This window comes from Blennius ocellaris (assembly GCF_963422515.1).
Source record: "Blennius ocellaris genome assembly, chromosome: 1".
Classification (NCBI taxonomy): Eukaryota; Metazoa; Chordata; class Actinopteri; order Blenniiformes; family Blenniidae; genus Blennius; species Blennius ocellaris.
Genome location: NC_137650.1, coordinates 13,481,117 through 13,496,895, shown reverse-complemented (window position 1 = coordinate 13,496,895; position 15,779 = coordinate 13,481,117). Strand labels below are relative to the sequence as shown.

Genomic DNA, 15,779 nt, shown 5'->3' with positions numbered 1-15,779 from the left:
ACCTTTTGAGAAGCCATTTTAAACTTCACAGTTTAAAGAATTTACACGCTGATGTCCACAAAAACACTCTGAACAAAACTGTTCACAGATGCATCACTGCTTTCTATTATTGCTTTCTAGAAATATGGTTTTCAACAGATCTAATTTGCTTTGTGAATGAAGGAACGCTGTCTGTGATCATCAAGGGCAAAAGCAGCTTCAATGTGGACGTATCTACTGCGAAAAGAAAATCTGCTCAGTCGTCAGCAGCAGGACTGAGTGACGGACGTACGTTTGTCTTTGTGTCTTCCACAGAGACAAGCTGGCTCTGAGTAAGAGCATCGAGAGGCTGGAGGCTGAGCTCAGCCAGTGGAAGCTTAAATACGAGGAGCTCAGCAAGAGCAAGCAGGAGGCCCTCAAACAGGTGAGGAATATGCGCGGTGACGGGGTGACGGAGCGTGTCGGTGGGTCTGTCCAGCTTCACTGAACTCGTCCTGTCACTGCAGCTCACTCCATGGAAGAAACGTCTGTCACATGGTTCAGAGGTTTACGTGCCCTGAGAGTCAATCTTTGTCACCGCTTGAGAAGCTTCAGAGCTTTTTGAAATATGGTCCCTGCTGTAACTTCGACGTGAAGCACATTAATTGTTCCACCATGATGATAATCAAGGCGCAGGTGCAGTCAAAGTGTTGTTTTCAATCAAGCATGGTCTTACACTGTTTTTTTTTTAAATCTATGGTCACCACTCTGCTGCTCTTGGATGTGTAATAAAAAAGGTAGCGAATGTGAATTTTTTTTAAAATAATTTTTTTATCAAAAATTCAACATCATTGGGGAAAAAGGCAAATATATAAATGTAAATGGTGAAATCCATCAGTCATGTATGAGTTGGTGGGTGATTTTATGACCGTGCAAAAAAAAAAACACCAAACCAAAATAACACTTAATGAATTTGGCCTCCTCTTGTACTGATTGAATTCAAGTGGTTCAGTCCAACAGTTTTCAGGATTGGTGGTAAAACTTTGAAGAAGTCCCGCTTCTATTGCCTTAAAGTCCTGGTTTCATCAGTTCCCTATTGAAGAACTAGACTTCAAACTCTTCCTGCTCCTTTGAGATGAACTGGAACAGATTCCGAGCCAATTCTTCTCATCCAGCATCAATGTCTGAGTTATAAATGCTCCCCATAAGGAGTGAGCTCAAATTCCTACAGAAACACTACAACAATTCAAAAGCATTTATAACTGCAACAAAAAAGGCCAATTCTGTATTAAAGTGTAATTGAATACAGTGTACGCTGGTGTAATATGTAATAATATTAATATTAACGTCAGTTGTCTGGATACTTTAGTCCATTTAATGTTATGCCACTACAAAACACATCTCAGGTTAATAAAATAAAGTCAAAGGTTACCTAAAATTTAAGATCTATCGTTCAGGTGAATATATCTTAGTTTATTCGGACTTTAATAGTAAACCTATCATTTAGTTTGTCCATTAATAATAAATCATGAACAAACTCTGAAAAAACAGTTTTGCAGCATCTGCAGTGTTTCAGGCAAAAACACTTTGGCAGCACAGACCTGATAAAACTTCCCGTCACATCCAGACGCCTCCATGTGCGCCTGCAGTCGTTCTCTCGAGCTCCAGTTTCTTCATAAAACTCCAAATATGAACAAATGTTTGGTTGTATCCTCGACGATAGAGTGAAAATAGAAGAAGTTTTACTTGCATCAAAGAGACATTTGTAAGATTTGTGGTACTAATGGACTGTAGAAATACACTTCATCTGTAGAGTGCTTTGATTGGGGGCCGTCCTCTGTCCACCCCGACGGCATCACATGAAGGACAATATTGTCACACCACTGTCCAGCTTCAATCTTCATGTTAACTCTTCCTTGCCAGAAGCTCGGCTGCAGCAGGCGGTATCTTACTCAGCACGTTGCTTTGTGTTTTTGGGCTTGAGGCACAGGTTTCCTTATTGTTGGACGAAGGTGGTTTTCATCATTCAGCAGCTGGATTTTGGTCCGGATTCAGTTTTTGACAGATTTTATTGGTCTCAGGCTTCAGATTAAAACTGTCGCTGGCAGCAGGAAGGAAAATCATAAAACTCAGTAGGATCAGATGTTTTCACTCCACTTCTCTGATTTCCAAGAAACATACAAAAGAAAGAAATAAAGAAAGACCCATCTCTGCTTCTCGCATTTTTCTGAAGGATGCTGAATCCAGATTTTGGGCGATGGCTGATTTGGAGCTGTGAGCATTTCAATATAAAACTCACTTTATACCAGAGATTTTCACATCTAAGACTCATAAAGGGACCTCCAAATAAAATAATGTCTGGAGCCACAAAACATATTTACCCGAAAGGTAGATTTAGTTTTTTATAATAAAAGAACGTACGAGTCATGATGTGAGTCAGTATATGTCTACTTATTGTGCTATAGCCTCTCCAGTCCTATAAAGCAGCATCTAGTCCAGGGATGTCCAACATATACAGCCCAATTTCATTTTGACTAGTAAAATAGTGCCATAATAACCCTTAGATTTAAACTTTAAAGTTGTTCTTTGTCGTGACGCAGAGTATAGATGATGAATTTGTCTAGATTTTCACAAAACCAAACATTTGCTATGGTGAATAACTACAATCTCAACATAAAGTTAATTATAATGAACCCTTCTGGTGCAAAATACAATTAAATGTTAAACAAAATTCTCCCTATAGCTGCTGCTTAAAGATGTTTTCAACAAACCTTTTCAACAAACAGCTAGTAAAGAACTTTGTGTAAAAAAATCTAAGTTTTCTTTGAAGAAATAAGAAAAGAAAATAAGAAAACTGAACTGAAGACAAACTGTGTGTCACAAGGACTGCTTACTGCCACTTCATGCACAACATCATCTATTATCACGTTGTCGTTTGTAAATAGAACACTTCACTTTTATAAAGACTAATTTAAAGAGTTCAAAACTGAGTTCATGTTACATTTATGGAACCAAAATTGTATCGCCATTGTTTAAAACAAGTAGGTAATTCTAGGTTAAAAATAAAAACCAAGAACCAAGCTATTTAATTCTCTAAACTGTTTCTGTGTTTGCTTTTTCTCTGTTCATTTATCAAACATACATAATAAGCTTCCATTGTCTGTAGTAAAAGCAAGGAGTTATCTAATCAAAAAACATTTCCATTTCAAAATGTATTATTGTTTAGCTTCCCAAGTGCATTTCCAAATAAGTATAAGACAGTAATGATAATAAGACAGTAAGTTGTGATGCATGTTTTATTAACTAAAATATAGAACAAAGTTAGTTGGTTCATTAGTACCGCGAGTTAATAACTCCTCTGAAAGATTGTATGCATGTCATTTTGTGAAAGCTCCAGTGAGCCGGATAATCGAATTGAATACTCTGAAAACAGGCTTTATAAATTCAGATAGAACAAAATCGGTCCGGGTTTAAATCAGTGTTCAGTCATTAACATCCGGTTTTGGAGTGAAATTGTAGTTTTCGGCTCGTTCAAGCAGCTGCCTGTGGTTTTGATTGGCCTCAAACAGTAAACGCATCTACCAGTGAGCATATCGTTCAGGGGAGCGACATCACCCCTGTCTTCGTCGTGTATCTCAGAAAACACAGCGTGCTGAGTCAGCAGTGGGAGTCCACGGCGGTATCCTCTAGTGACTTGTGGCGGTCGGAGGGTGGATGGTGGCCCGGTCGTATTAATCACACGACTGCACACGCTCGACAGGAACCGCAGCGCAGCGCAGCTCAACATGGAAACCACTGACCTTTTCCCACAGTGAGTGGGAGGAACGTCTGGTACCACGAGGTTTCAGAGAAGCAGGTCAAGCCCAACAAAGACTCAGAGCAAAACGCATCATTTCACTGCAGCTGAATACAAAATAATACAGATGTGTGTATATTTACACATACGATTGTATTTTCTGTATCAATATATCATAAATCTGCATCTAATTCTCAAGGACAATCATGATTGTAATTGTAATATGTCATGTTTTATTTGACCACAGCCTGTAAAAGATCACATTGCTGCTGAAGATATGAAGCGTTTTGGTGGGAGTAATTCCAATCCTGTTCTTCCTGCAGCCGCTGATCAGGGCTGCACAAAAGGAGAATTATGTCTTTGAGAATTGCTTCATCTCAGATAAAATTCTCTTTTTGGTCATTTCACAACATCTCTGCTCCATTGAGTCATTGATTCATCCTCCACCACGCCTCATCGCTGGGAATATGTTATAGTCGTCTGCCTCGTTTCAAGCTTTTCTCACATTAGCAGAGCAGATGTATTTAAAGACGCTACATCTGAGATTTAACTGTAAATCAGGTCAACATGGCAGTGTAAACATTTTACTGCACTTTTCAATTTAATTCAACTTCTTCCAGTTGACATGCCTGGGTGTGGATCTGAAGCATCCACACTGCTGCATGATCTCATTTGTTTGCAGCTGTGAACTGGTGAATGTTAAAGAGTCTTTGAGACGACTTTGTCCTCCAGTCTGGTGGAAATCAACACTTCCTGCTGGGGGGGCGTTGCAGGTCTTTTTCTTGGAAGCTTTTTCTCACGTCAGCAGAAACTTTTTCAGTGTTTTCTGTCCGTCTTCTACACCTGCTTTATCCAAGTCGGGATTCTCTGGGGGTTTTCTTTCAAACTCGAGACTATAGCTCCACTTCGGGCTCAAATCTGGTTTGACTTTACGTTTGCAAACTCCAGACTCCAATCAGTTCTGTTTGAAGCCAACAGATTCCCTCTTCTTTAACATTTTACAAGAAAGACTGTGATGTTCGGTGGTGGTTTCAAACCACAGTTTTTCTTTGATAGAAATATAAAGATTAATTAACTGATTATCTAAATATTAAAGGCTCTTCAACCATCATGAGAACTTCATGTGAGCTTTTGTCCAGAAGTTAACTGATGTGGGCATTTGTGTGTTCGTTTTAAAAACTTAAGACATAAAAAATATAGATATTAACAAAATTAAACAAAAATAAGAATTTGTGTTCCTGTGTGTAAGAACAAACTCCATCACACTTCAAGTCCAAAGAAAAGCAACGTAAGCCGAAAGGGAGCTGTATTTACAGTGTTGGATATTGATAAAAACAAAGAAATTGATCAAAGTTAAAAGCAAGTGCAGTGATCCATCATTACTGGTTGGCTTGTATTTGTGAAAGATGAGAGCGAAATAAATGGAGAAGGTTTTGAGGTCAAAAGCAGATATTCTGTTGCAAAATAGTGTATTTTCCTTCAGTGCACAACTTTTTTTATTCACTTTTTAAAGCTTCGGCTCTACAGGTTGTCTTTTGTGTTGTGTGTGTGAAGTGATCATTGAGCACGCCACACTCTCACCGTGCTTATAAAGTCCTTGCATTGAGAGACATGGTCCACTGAAGGCTTCGGCTCATGTTCTGGTAGTATCTTTCACCACTAGGGGGCGGTCCAGGCTTGCAGGAGTAGATAGACACAGCAATCCCAGGCCTCAGCGAGGGAATCACAAAGTAACAAAAAGAGTGAGATCAAACCGACAAGAGAAAGACGGCACGGGGGAGATGTTAGGACGGCGATGATGGGTGTTTTGAAGAGAAGCTCTCAGGGAGGGATGCAGATGAAAGCAGGATTGGGTGACGTGTTGAAGGTTGAGAGACGCAGGCAGAGAGGATTGATCAGATTAGTACAAGGAGGGATGGGAGAGGAGATTGAGTCATTCTTATCTACACACGTAGTTGTTCCGGATACGTATCCCGGAATCACACGAGACGCCCCCCCCCACACTCACACATACACACACACACACACTCACAGATCAACAGCAAATGTCAATGTGTTTAAAGTGTTGCTGCAGGTGGAAACATTCAGTGATGAATCTCTCGTTGAGTATTGACGTTCCCAAACATATTTACTGACCACTGAATTCATCATCATTTTATGCTGGTTTCTATTGGTCCTTGTAGCAACCAGTACTTTAATCCTTCCCAATATTGCAATAATTTTCACCATTTTAAAGGTTGTAACGTCTATAATGTAATTATTTGCAAGACTATTAAATTGTGTTTGACCCAGTATTTTATTATCAGTTAGTCAATAATGAAAATTAAAGGTACATTATTTGTAGGAGCATTAAGAAACAACATTTTGCTTTAGTTCCTAATATTGTGTCTTTCTTCCTTTCTCCTTGTCGTATTTAGCTCAACCTGCTGAAGGAGATGCATCAGGATGAGCTCGGCCGCATCTCTGAAGACTTGGAAGATGAACTGGGGGCTCGGACCAGTATGGACAAGAAGCTGGCCGAGCTACGAGCTGAGGTGAAAGAGGGAGGACTAGTTGTTAGGAGTGTGAGTGGAGGAGGTAGAAATATAGAAAGATTAACCTCATCTCTGCTTCTATTGGCAAATAAATGTTCGTGCCTTTTGTAATTAAATGTGTTAAAATGTTTTCACACTTCTAGATGTTCTTCCTTCTGAGCTCTACGTTTCTGGAGTGTTGACAGAGGGTCGGATCAGCTGCGTGATTTTCTTGATTTAGAATGGCATCGGACTGGATTATTGATTGAAATCAGTCCAACGTTGTTCGGCCGTGTCACAACATTCAGCCTGCAAATGCTTTGCAGTATTGCCACGAAGTGTTTTTAAATGTGCAGTTGTGGCTGTGGGTTTTTCCGTCAGATGGAGAGGCTGCAGGTGGAGAACGCCGCAGAGTGGGGGCGCAGGGAGCGTTTGGAGACGGACAAACTGGCCCTGGAGAGGGACAACAAAAAGCTGAGAGCTCAGGCCGAAGACCTGGAGGAGCAGTTGGTAAAGAAACGGCGACAGGCCGCCTCGGCGCTCGACACCGACCTCAAGGCCATCCAGACCGAGCTGTTCGAGAGAAACAAGGTTAGCAAAGATGTTCTTCCCTCAGATGTATGAGTGCCGTCACCGCCTGCTGCCGCCGCCCTCCTTTCCTGTTGCTCCTCTAAATGACGCTTTGATGCCACAAACCAAATGGATTACTTTCTTTACAAAAAATGTGTCAGAGACTAAATAACACAATTGATTTAGTTTATGGAGCTCTGCACACCTCTGTCATCATCTAATATGTTCTGATTGATACAATAAGAATCAACATGATACTTTAAAACACACTTCAAAGCCCACACAGACTGTCTCTGTCCGCTCCTGCATTGCTTCTGAAACGCTTTGGGAGTTTTACTGAGGCTGGAGGTAAAGGGTCAGACGGCCCCTCTCAGGACCACCACGGTCCTCCATCACCTTAATGCTGCTGCTACTGTGACTTTGAGCGTGTGTGTGTGTGTGTGTGTGTGTGTGCGTCCCTGCTGAGATTGCAATTCAGCCACACATCTCAGTTCAATGCACTGAGGATGGTCTTTTTTTATTTTAAAGTCCTGCAACGAACACACATGGTGTGGAGATTTTTGCCTGTGTGTGTGTGTGTGTGTGTGTGTGTGTGTGTGTGTGTGTGTGTGTGTGTGTGTGTGTGTGTGTGTGTGTGTGTGTGTGTGTGTGTGTGTGTGTGTGTGTGTGTGTGTGTGTGTGTGTGTGTGTGTGTGTGTGTGTGTGTGTGTGTGTGTGTGTGTGTGTGAGAAGATTGATCGTGTTTTGTGTAAAGTGTTAAAACCACAGTATTGATCTCGGGACAAAGAATGGGAAACAGAGCTAGCGATTAAGACGGAAGATATGGACGGACACACACACACACACACACACACACACACACACACACACACACACACACACACACACACACACACACACACACACACACACACACACACACACACACACACAGAAGTGGGTTGATTGATGGTTGAATCATCTTCAACCTCAGCATGGACTGTGGGCATCCATACTGGAGCACAGATTGATGTCAACCATCACATGAGAGCTTCAGTTGGTCCTCACAAACACGTACACGGGATAATAGGGTGCCAGGGGGAGAAAAAATGACGGAGTGTGTGTGTGATACACGTTTTAGATTAATTTTACCTGAAATACAAAAAAGTAACCGTATGCATGTGCCAGCTCATCAATAATTCAGTTTTTCGTGGGTTTGAGGCCCATTCCATCTTATTAATCCCAATCCAGCTTGTCATGAGTTTTGATGCTCCCAGACCCCGAGCAGAGCTCATGCTGCTTGATTGTTGGAGCAGCCTCGAGCTAATGGTGGAAACTGTGAGGACACATAGCAGGTGACAAGAGTCAAGCTGGATCAATGGAGTCATTGAAGTTTCAGTTAGAACAGTGGTTCTCAAAGTGGGGACCTCGGAGCCATTGCAGCGGGAAGGCAGCTCAATCAGGAGATGACCAATGTAATGGCTACAGTAAAACTTCATTAATTTCGTTCTGGTTGTGTGAGCAGAGAGTGATTCTATAAAGCTGATGTCCAGGTTCCGCATGCCTCCCCCTCTTTCAGAGCTCAACAGCTATTCACGATAGTTTTCAGAACAATCCAGTTAGCAATGAGTGTTGAAAATTGAAATGTTTCAGTGCAAAAACAGTAAAACATGATGCAGTTCTAACAATTTCACTGTTTATGTCAATTTTCTTCATACTTTAGTTGATCTGTTTAATATTTATTTTGCAGTTTGAGTCAAAACACTGAGCAGAAAATCGCGGTAGAGTTTGAATGTTAAAATGAGTGCATGTCTGGATGGGGAAGTTGTGGAAATGTCAGTTCTAAAACTACTGTATAGTCCAAAACCAAATCAGCTGATTTTCCATCACATTATGACCACAGATCTAAGATTGTGAGGGTTGTTCCTTGACTCATCAAAACTCTTTTTTTTAAAACTAGCTTTAAATTCTGCAGTAGTTGGATCCATTGGAGCATAAAGGTCGGCCACCCATGACCCCCCATGACCCCCCAGTTCATCTCTTCCTCTTCCTTGGATCAGTTTTGATGAACACTGACCTGTGCAGATAGGAAGCGCCCTGCAGGAGCTGCAGTTTTGGTCATGTCCTGGCCAAAGTGTCTCATCATCATCGTTTTGCTTCTTTCTGACTTTTTCAAATCACTTGCCTGTTTTTGCCACTTCTAACACGTCATATTGTTGATCAAAATGCTAATTTCTTCTTCACTCTCCCCGCCATGCTAATATTGACTTGGTTAAGTCACATGATGTTATGACACTTTTGGTCACAAGGTGGGGTGGTTTAGCTAACATGTGTCCTGATGTAATTAAAGACTGACTGTGGTCAATTGTTAAGAGCATCTAAAAATCCTTAATTAGCTGGAATCCTCCAAGTTTTATATTACCCTCAAAAAAATAAAACTCTACTTCTACTTTTAGTTCTACTTCTACGGAATGACAAATGCACCCAAGGCTCTTGCACAATAAAGTAATTAAGAGGCGGAAAATTCATGTTTTAAGAGTCAGGCTGAGGTTGTAGTTAGACAATAATTATGGCTGAGTTCAGAATAAGTCCTAAAACACAATATGTGAGTATTTATGCAATTGTGTGGTTTAAAGTCATAGATTGTGTGGCCGCACATAGAGGGTCCCATGTAATTTACAACAGCTATACATTGGCAACGATAAGTATACATTCCACAGGGTTTAAGGAGGCGTCTGGTTTATTTATTACTAGGACCAATGCACACGTGCAGACGAGGTAATAATTGGGAGGAAAAAAAGGAAAACGTGACAAATGGAGGACAAGGAAGCCAGTTGGTTTACCTTTAAGACCAAACACACAAATAAGCAGACATATCTTAAAGGAATCCAACACAAACACGGATTTGCATTAACTTTCTCTGGACAATAAGGCAATCAAATACATTACAAACCCATTCATTCAATAACCCGGTGTAATATGAGGTGAAAAATGCTGAGACAAGTCCCGTTTTATGTTTGTTTTACTCTGTACTGACAAAAGTGTTGTTTAAAACTCACTTAAGTCCACTAGTCTCAGTCGACACAGAGTTTGAATATAATGTTACAAATCTACATTTTGGGGGGTTTCTTGATGGTGAGTAATATTAAATCTCATCAAATTGTGCCACATTTATTTATTTATTTTCCAATATCTCGTGCTTTTGTAATTGAATGCTCCTCCGTCACCACCTCCACTCTCATGATGATTATATATGCTTTTTTTTTTCTTTCTTTCCCCCATCTCTTTTCATTTTCTGCCTCTCTGTTCTTTATTGAGCCGACCTGCTTCAGCCAATCTGGTGGGAGGAGAACACATAGGCACCTCCCCCACTCGCTCTTTGGTAGGCCTGATTATAAATCCAATTCTGGTGTGTGTGTGTGTGTGTGTGTGTGTGTGTGTGTGTGTGTGTGTGTGTGTGTGTGTGTGTGTGTGTGTGTGTGTGTGTGTGTGTGTGTGTGTGTGTGTGTGTGTGCGTGCGTGCGTGCGTGCGTGCGTGCGTGCGTGCGTGTGTGTGTGTGTGTGCGCGCGCGCAAAGGAGATAGACTTCACTGTCTAAATTAATGCTAAATTCTTGAATGCAGAGGGGGTAGGGATAAAAGAAAGTGTGTGTGTGTGTGTGTGTGTGTGTGTGTGTGTGTGTGTGTGTGTGTGTGTGTGTGTGTGTGTGTGTGTGTGTGTGTGTGTGTGTGTGCAATTGAGAATCAGAATAAATTTTTTTTTTTAGAGCAGATCCAGTTTCCTCCCTGCAATAAATTTCAGAAGAAGAGTTCTACTTTTTCATGTAAATAGTCTTTGTGTATATCTACGGTGAGTTGAAGGGACCTGATCCTGTTAACATGGTCACGTTTTGGGAGTGTGTCGTTCTCCTGGGGGGGGGGGGGGAAACCCATGCAGTCGTAAGGTGTGTCATTAAATTTTAAAGTGGAGACATGTAAAGGTTAAGATGAGCAGAGGCCCAGTAAAGTGGTTGTAATTATTAAGGTTAAGTCTCCAGGAAATAAATGTAGTATCCCCTAAAGTGTGTGTGTTAAGGACGTTTATGGTTATGTTAAGGTGAGGATAAAGGTTAGACAAGCATCAGTTAAGGAGGAGGTCAAAATAGGTCTACCAGAAATAATGTAAAACGATGCAGCGTCCCTGGAAGGTCATGGATATAGTGTGTGTTTCTTATTATTCCAGACTGGGGACCTAAACCTGATTTCACATTTATCCATTAAGACAAAAATCAAAGACCCCATGAGGGTGAAATGTCTAAATTTGATTTTAGGGTCGGGTTACAGTTTAGGTTGGGGATGTAGTAGTCGTGGCTGACATCAGAGTAAGTCTGCAGGAAATGAATGTGAGTTAATGTAACGTCCCCAGAAGGCGTAGGCGTGTGTTTTCTTTGTTTTATCTGAACAGATGTAGCAGCAGACTTCAGGGTCTCTCCAGTCAAGGAGAAACATTTAGCAGGCACAGTGGTGTGTCTCACACACACACACACACACACACACACACACACACACACACACACACACACACACACACACACACACACACACACACACACACACACACACACACACACACACACACACACACACACACACACACACACACACACACACACACACACACACACACACCCACACACTGAGGAACCTGAATAATAGTCATGCACAGATCCACATACACACATGTTAAAGCTCACATTGACGCTCATAGATCATTCTGTAAGCTGCGTTTAATAGAGTCAGCCTCCCTCTCCTCTTCCCTCGCTCACATTCATTACAGTGTTGGAATGATAGAAGTGGCGGGGAACACCGACACTCCTGTCCTGTGTGTCTTGTTTGAGGCAGACGTCAGAAACATGCCTCATTTATCACATTTGACAGATCCCAGGTCAGGATTGTGTGTTAGCTGTCATCGGTTGTCGTTTCATGTTTTGCGTCACAGTACTCACAATGTACTCTCATATGTGGTGGGTATAAAGGCCCGCTCCTCTTGTGTTCACTCTTTGAATTGTAATATGTCCTGGTTAGGAGTGTTTTTTGGGATTTGATTTCATGGATTTCAGCTTTTTAGATGAGCCGGCTATTTAATTTCTCAGAGAGTAAATTATTGGATTCCCTTTAATACAAAAACCTCTAATATGAGAAGGATGCTGGTCTGCGTCTTAATTTGAAACCCTGATTGAGCCTCAGAGATGGTCCCAATGACTTGATAACATGTGATTGACAGTATTGTGACCGGCATCATAGCTGTAAATTAAAAAAAAATTGAAATATAGAATTTTATTTTAAACATAATCAAAAAAAGATTTTTTAAATTTTGTTTTTAATTTAAAAAAATGATGATGTACGCACACCAGGGTTACAGAAGTGCTGAACTTGATGGCAAAAAAAAATTCTGGAACATTAAATGGCATAAACAAATCTTTAAAAGTAAAGCACAAGTCTTCATGTGAATTGGCCCGCAGCCTCATGTGTTCATCAATCTGCAGTTGAAAACCGGATCATCCATCCACCAATCTTATCACTTCATCTATTCATTCTTCCATCATTTGTCCTTCCACAATCCTCCATCCATCCCGTCATCCATCCATCCATCCATCCATCCAGCCGTCCGTCCCTCCACACCTCCAGGCACTTTAAAGTCAAAAATGTACTGAACGTGTTCGTCTTTGGAAGCCAGCGCATTTTGGTATAAAACCTTTCCATGAGGAAAACATGCAAACTCCACACAGAATGGCCCCAAGTCTGAAATCTAACCACAGTCTTCTTGGTGAGAGGATTGACTGGTGTTTCACCACTCTGCGGCCCTTCCATAAAAATCTGCATTCAAAGATTCTCCTCCATCAGTGGGCTGCTGAGGATCTACAACCACTCACTGCATTTTGAGAGACTGACACAAACAGTGTGTCGTGGTAGTGGTTTCCTCAATTCCTCCTTCTTGTTGGATGTATTTTCCTCACTCATACGCGGAACTCGTCGTCGGCTTCCTTTTGTTCTCGGGCTTCACCTTTATCGTGCGATGATATACCACCCTCCCAATTACCTCGATCAACACTCCCTGCCCCTCATCTGTCTTCTCATTCCTTCATCCTGATACCCTACCCCCTTCCTCCATTCCTCTCTTCCCCCTGCATTACCCCACCACTCCCTTTGTTTCATCTCGCCTTTGGTTGCTGCTGTCTGGCATTCAGCCAGTTTGCCTAAATTATCATGGAAATAATACTTGCTGGTTTCTGGCTGTTGGCTTTAAAGAACTAAATGCTCCTCCAATAAAACGCTCTCTGTGCTCAGCGTTTTCTGCGAGAAGAAAACCCTTCTAATGATTAAGAAATGAAATATTAACTACATAATGAAGGTGAGAGGTTTATCCGAAATTCCAGATATGAATAAGTAAATAAGTGAAGGGCATTTCCCAGTCCTTGATGCGGACTGGTCTTTTATTGTTCCTGGAGATATCTCATTTCTCTCCATCGTGTTGTGAGTGAGTTCAGAGAGGTTTCTTGGAAGCTGCTGTGCCTGGGGAGCCATTAGGTGTGAGACGGCGAGGGTGGGGAGGGCGAGGGGGAGGGGGGGCTGAATCAACGCCATCAAAGTACATGTAAGTGCAGTGAGTGACAATGGTGCATTATTAATGACGCCATTAGTTCCAAGTGCAGACTTCCCTTACCTCATCCCAGGGCAAACCTGTGGACGAGCTTTTTGTTGGACTAAATGTGACCATAACCCACAAGCACCAACAATTACACGCCGATGAGGAGATGAGAAAAACACATCCAGGTATCAAGATTGAGACATTTCCTTTCGGAGTCCATTAGGCCCATGCGGCTGACGTAAGGACAGCTTGGACGTCGTTGCCGGTCTTTTAGATGGGGGTGCGGTTTCCTGGCCACCGAAAGCTGAACTGGAGCTTGATGCACTTTCTGAGGTCACTTCTCTTTTAGAGCCTCGTTCAAATTCGCTCGCTTCTTGTCTCTCATACGTATTTAACAGTTCTGAATTAAAAGTGATAGCATACAGTTCTTAATATATTTTCATCAAACAAGTGAGTTCTGCAGCTGCTCGGTTCAAATTTGACAGGTTCCCTGAAGTTCTGCCTCATCATTCCTCGTCAACAAGACAATAAGATAAACAATCGTTACGGTATCTCTTGTTGTGGCTTGGAACCTTTTCTCCTATGTTGTATAGTGAAAGTGTTTAGATCGGCCGTTGTCTTGGCCGTGTGGCTATAGACAGGCTGAGATTATTTCCTGACGGTGTCAGAAAATCATAGCGATTCAAAATCTGTACTTACAACGAGAATGACGGCTCAGCTCCTGGTTCCTTTCACGTGTTTCTCAAAGGCATTGTGACATTTGTAGACTGTGTTCAAGAAAACAAGAAAAGACCCCTAAAAATGCTACCAAAGTTTTAATTCGCGGGTTAGGGTTAGAGTCACCTTCTACATCGGTTTTCTAAAAGCATTTAATGTGGTATTGTGTTGTACAGATTTCATATTTTCAGGGTTGAAATTTGAAGGTTAACTTCAGTGTTCAGAAAATAAATGTAATTTTTTTTTTTGCTATTTTTTTTCAAAATAGAGGTTGCAATAAAAGCTGTATGAATGTGCGCGTGCATTTGTGAGATTTCAGCGTTAGATTTATTCTGACCTTGTTGCAGTGGTCGGGTTGTTAAACCGAGAAGTTGTGCGTCGCAGGTTTGAAACCCCTTTGTGTTCATGGGTTTCAGTCCTTGAACAAGATGTTTTACTTGGATGCTTCCCAGTTGTATTTGGCGTTGATATTTGTCACAGTATGCCTGTGGTCCTGCAACATTTTGACATCTTCTTCATCCAAAACACTTGAATTTCATGAAAGTGTCATCATGAAGCTGAATAGAAAGCTTGAAGTTGAGCTTTTCACTGCAGAACCCAAAACAAACAGCACGATGAACAAAACTCTGTACTGCTGCTGTCAATGGAATCCTCTGCACAATGCTGGTTTGTCCACTAAATGTCTCTGTGATTAATGAATAAAATTCTTTAGAAGTCATGAAATAAAAAAATAAAAAAAGTAATAAAAATGATTTTTGGGGCCTTGAAACATTTTGTGGAACCAATTGAATTTGTTTTTTAATGAGCACTTTGTTTAATAGCGTCTCTGTCAGTGATTGAGGGGATCCTAGTGAGTGTTTTCTGTAAACACGAAGTCCAGCTGCAATTTTTTTTTCTGGCTCTTTTAGTTTTGTGTGATTTTAAAAAAGAAAAGAAAGAAAAGTGGGATAATGTGGTTGTGGAGGTAATTTTAAGTTACAGTAGGTTTATACTTTGATTTGACAGTTACAATAGATTTCACCACTGATAATATTAATAATCTTATAAACAAGACAAAACATGTCTTACAAGTCCCAATAATGGGCTTTTCTGTTTATTCTTAACATGAAAGTATATTCTTACAATATGTAAAATGCTGTATTAATATTGCATCAGCCATGAACCAAATTTAAACATCCTTAAGGCTCAAACATTTCAGCAGATTCAACATAATTAATTGTCTCAAGATGTTATGTTTTGATAATAAAACGTATTCTCTCTGAAGGAAAACCTAGCATCTATTTTATTAATTGAGCAATGAGCTGGATTGTTGCATATTTTCCACAAATTTGCAGTACATATGTTGGTGTTCTTTCACGTTTACGATTATATTCATCTGGGTAGAGGAAAACTCAGTATTTTCTAAAATGTAAAAAAGTGTAATTACCAGAGAAACTAGTCACTGTATGTATTCATCCGTGCATCTTCTGTACCCATTTTATTTAAAGCAGGGTTACGAGGATTCAGGAGCCCTTTATTGTGTTCAAGAGTGTCTCCATCACACAGAATCACATCGAGACGGAAGCTGGTTGGTCTCTTAAGATAACAAATGTCTGAACTTGCCCTCTTTTTTTTTTATT

At 40.9% G+C, this 15,779-nt stretch overlaps 1 protein-coding gene across 2 annotated transcripts in view; it reads left to right on the top strand.

Annotated features, from left to right (window-relative positions):
* ccdc102a (coiled-coil domain containing 102A) overlaps positions 1–15,779 on the top strand; it is a 73,150-nt gene that overhangs the window by 45,044 nt on the left and 12,327 nt on the right. For both annotated transcript variants that reach the window (XM_080506746.1, XM_080506747.1), the window contains 3 exons: positions 295–403; positions 6,172–6,288; positions 6,649–6,858. In XM_080506746.1, the coding sequence (XP_080362872.1) occupies positions 295–403; positions 6,172–6,288; positions 6,649–6,858 (436 nt within the window). The remainder of the gene's footprint in view (positions 1–294; positions 404–6,171; positions 6,289–6,648; positions 6,859–15,779) is intronic.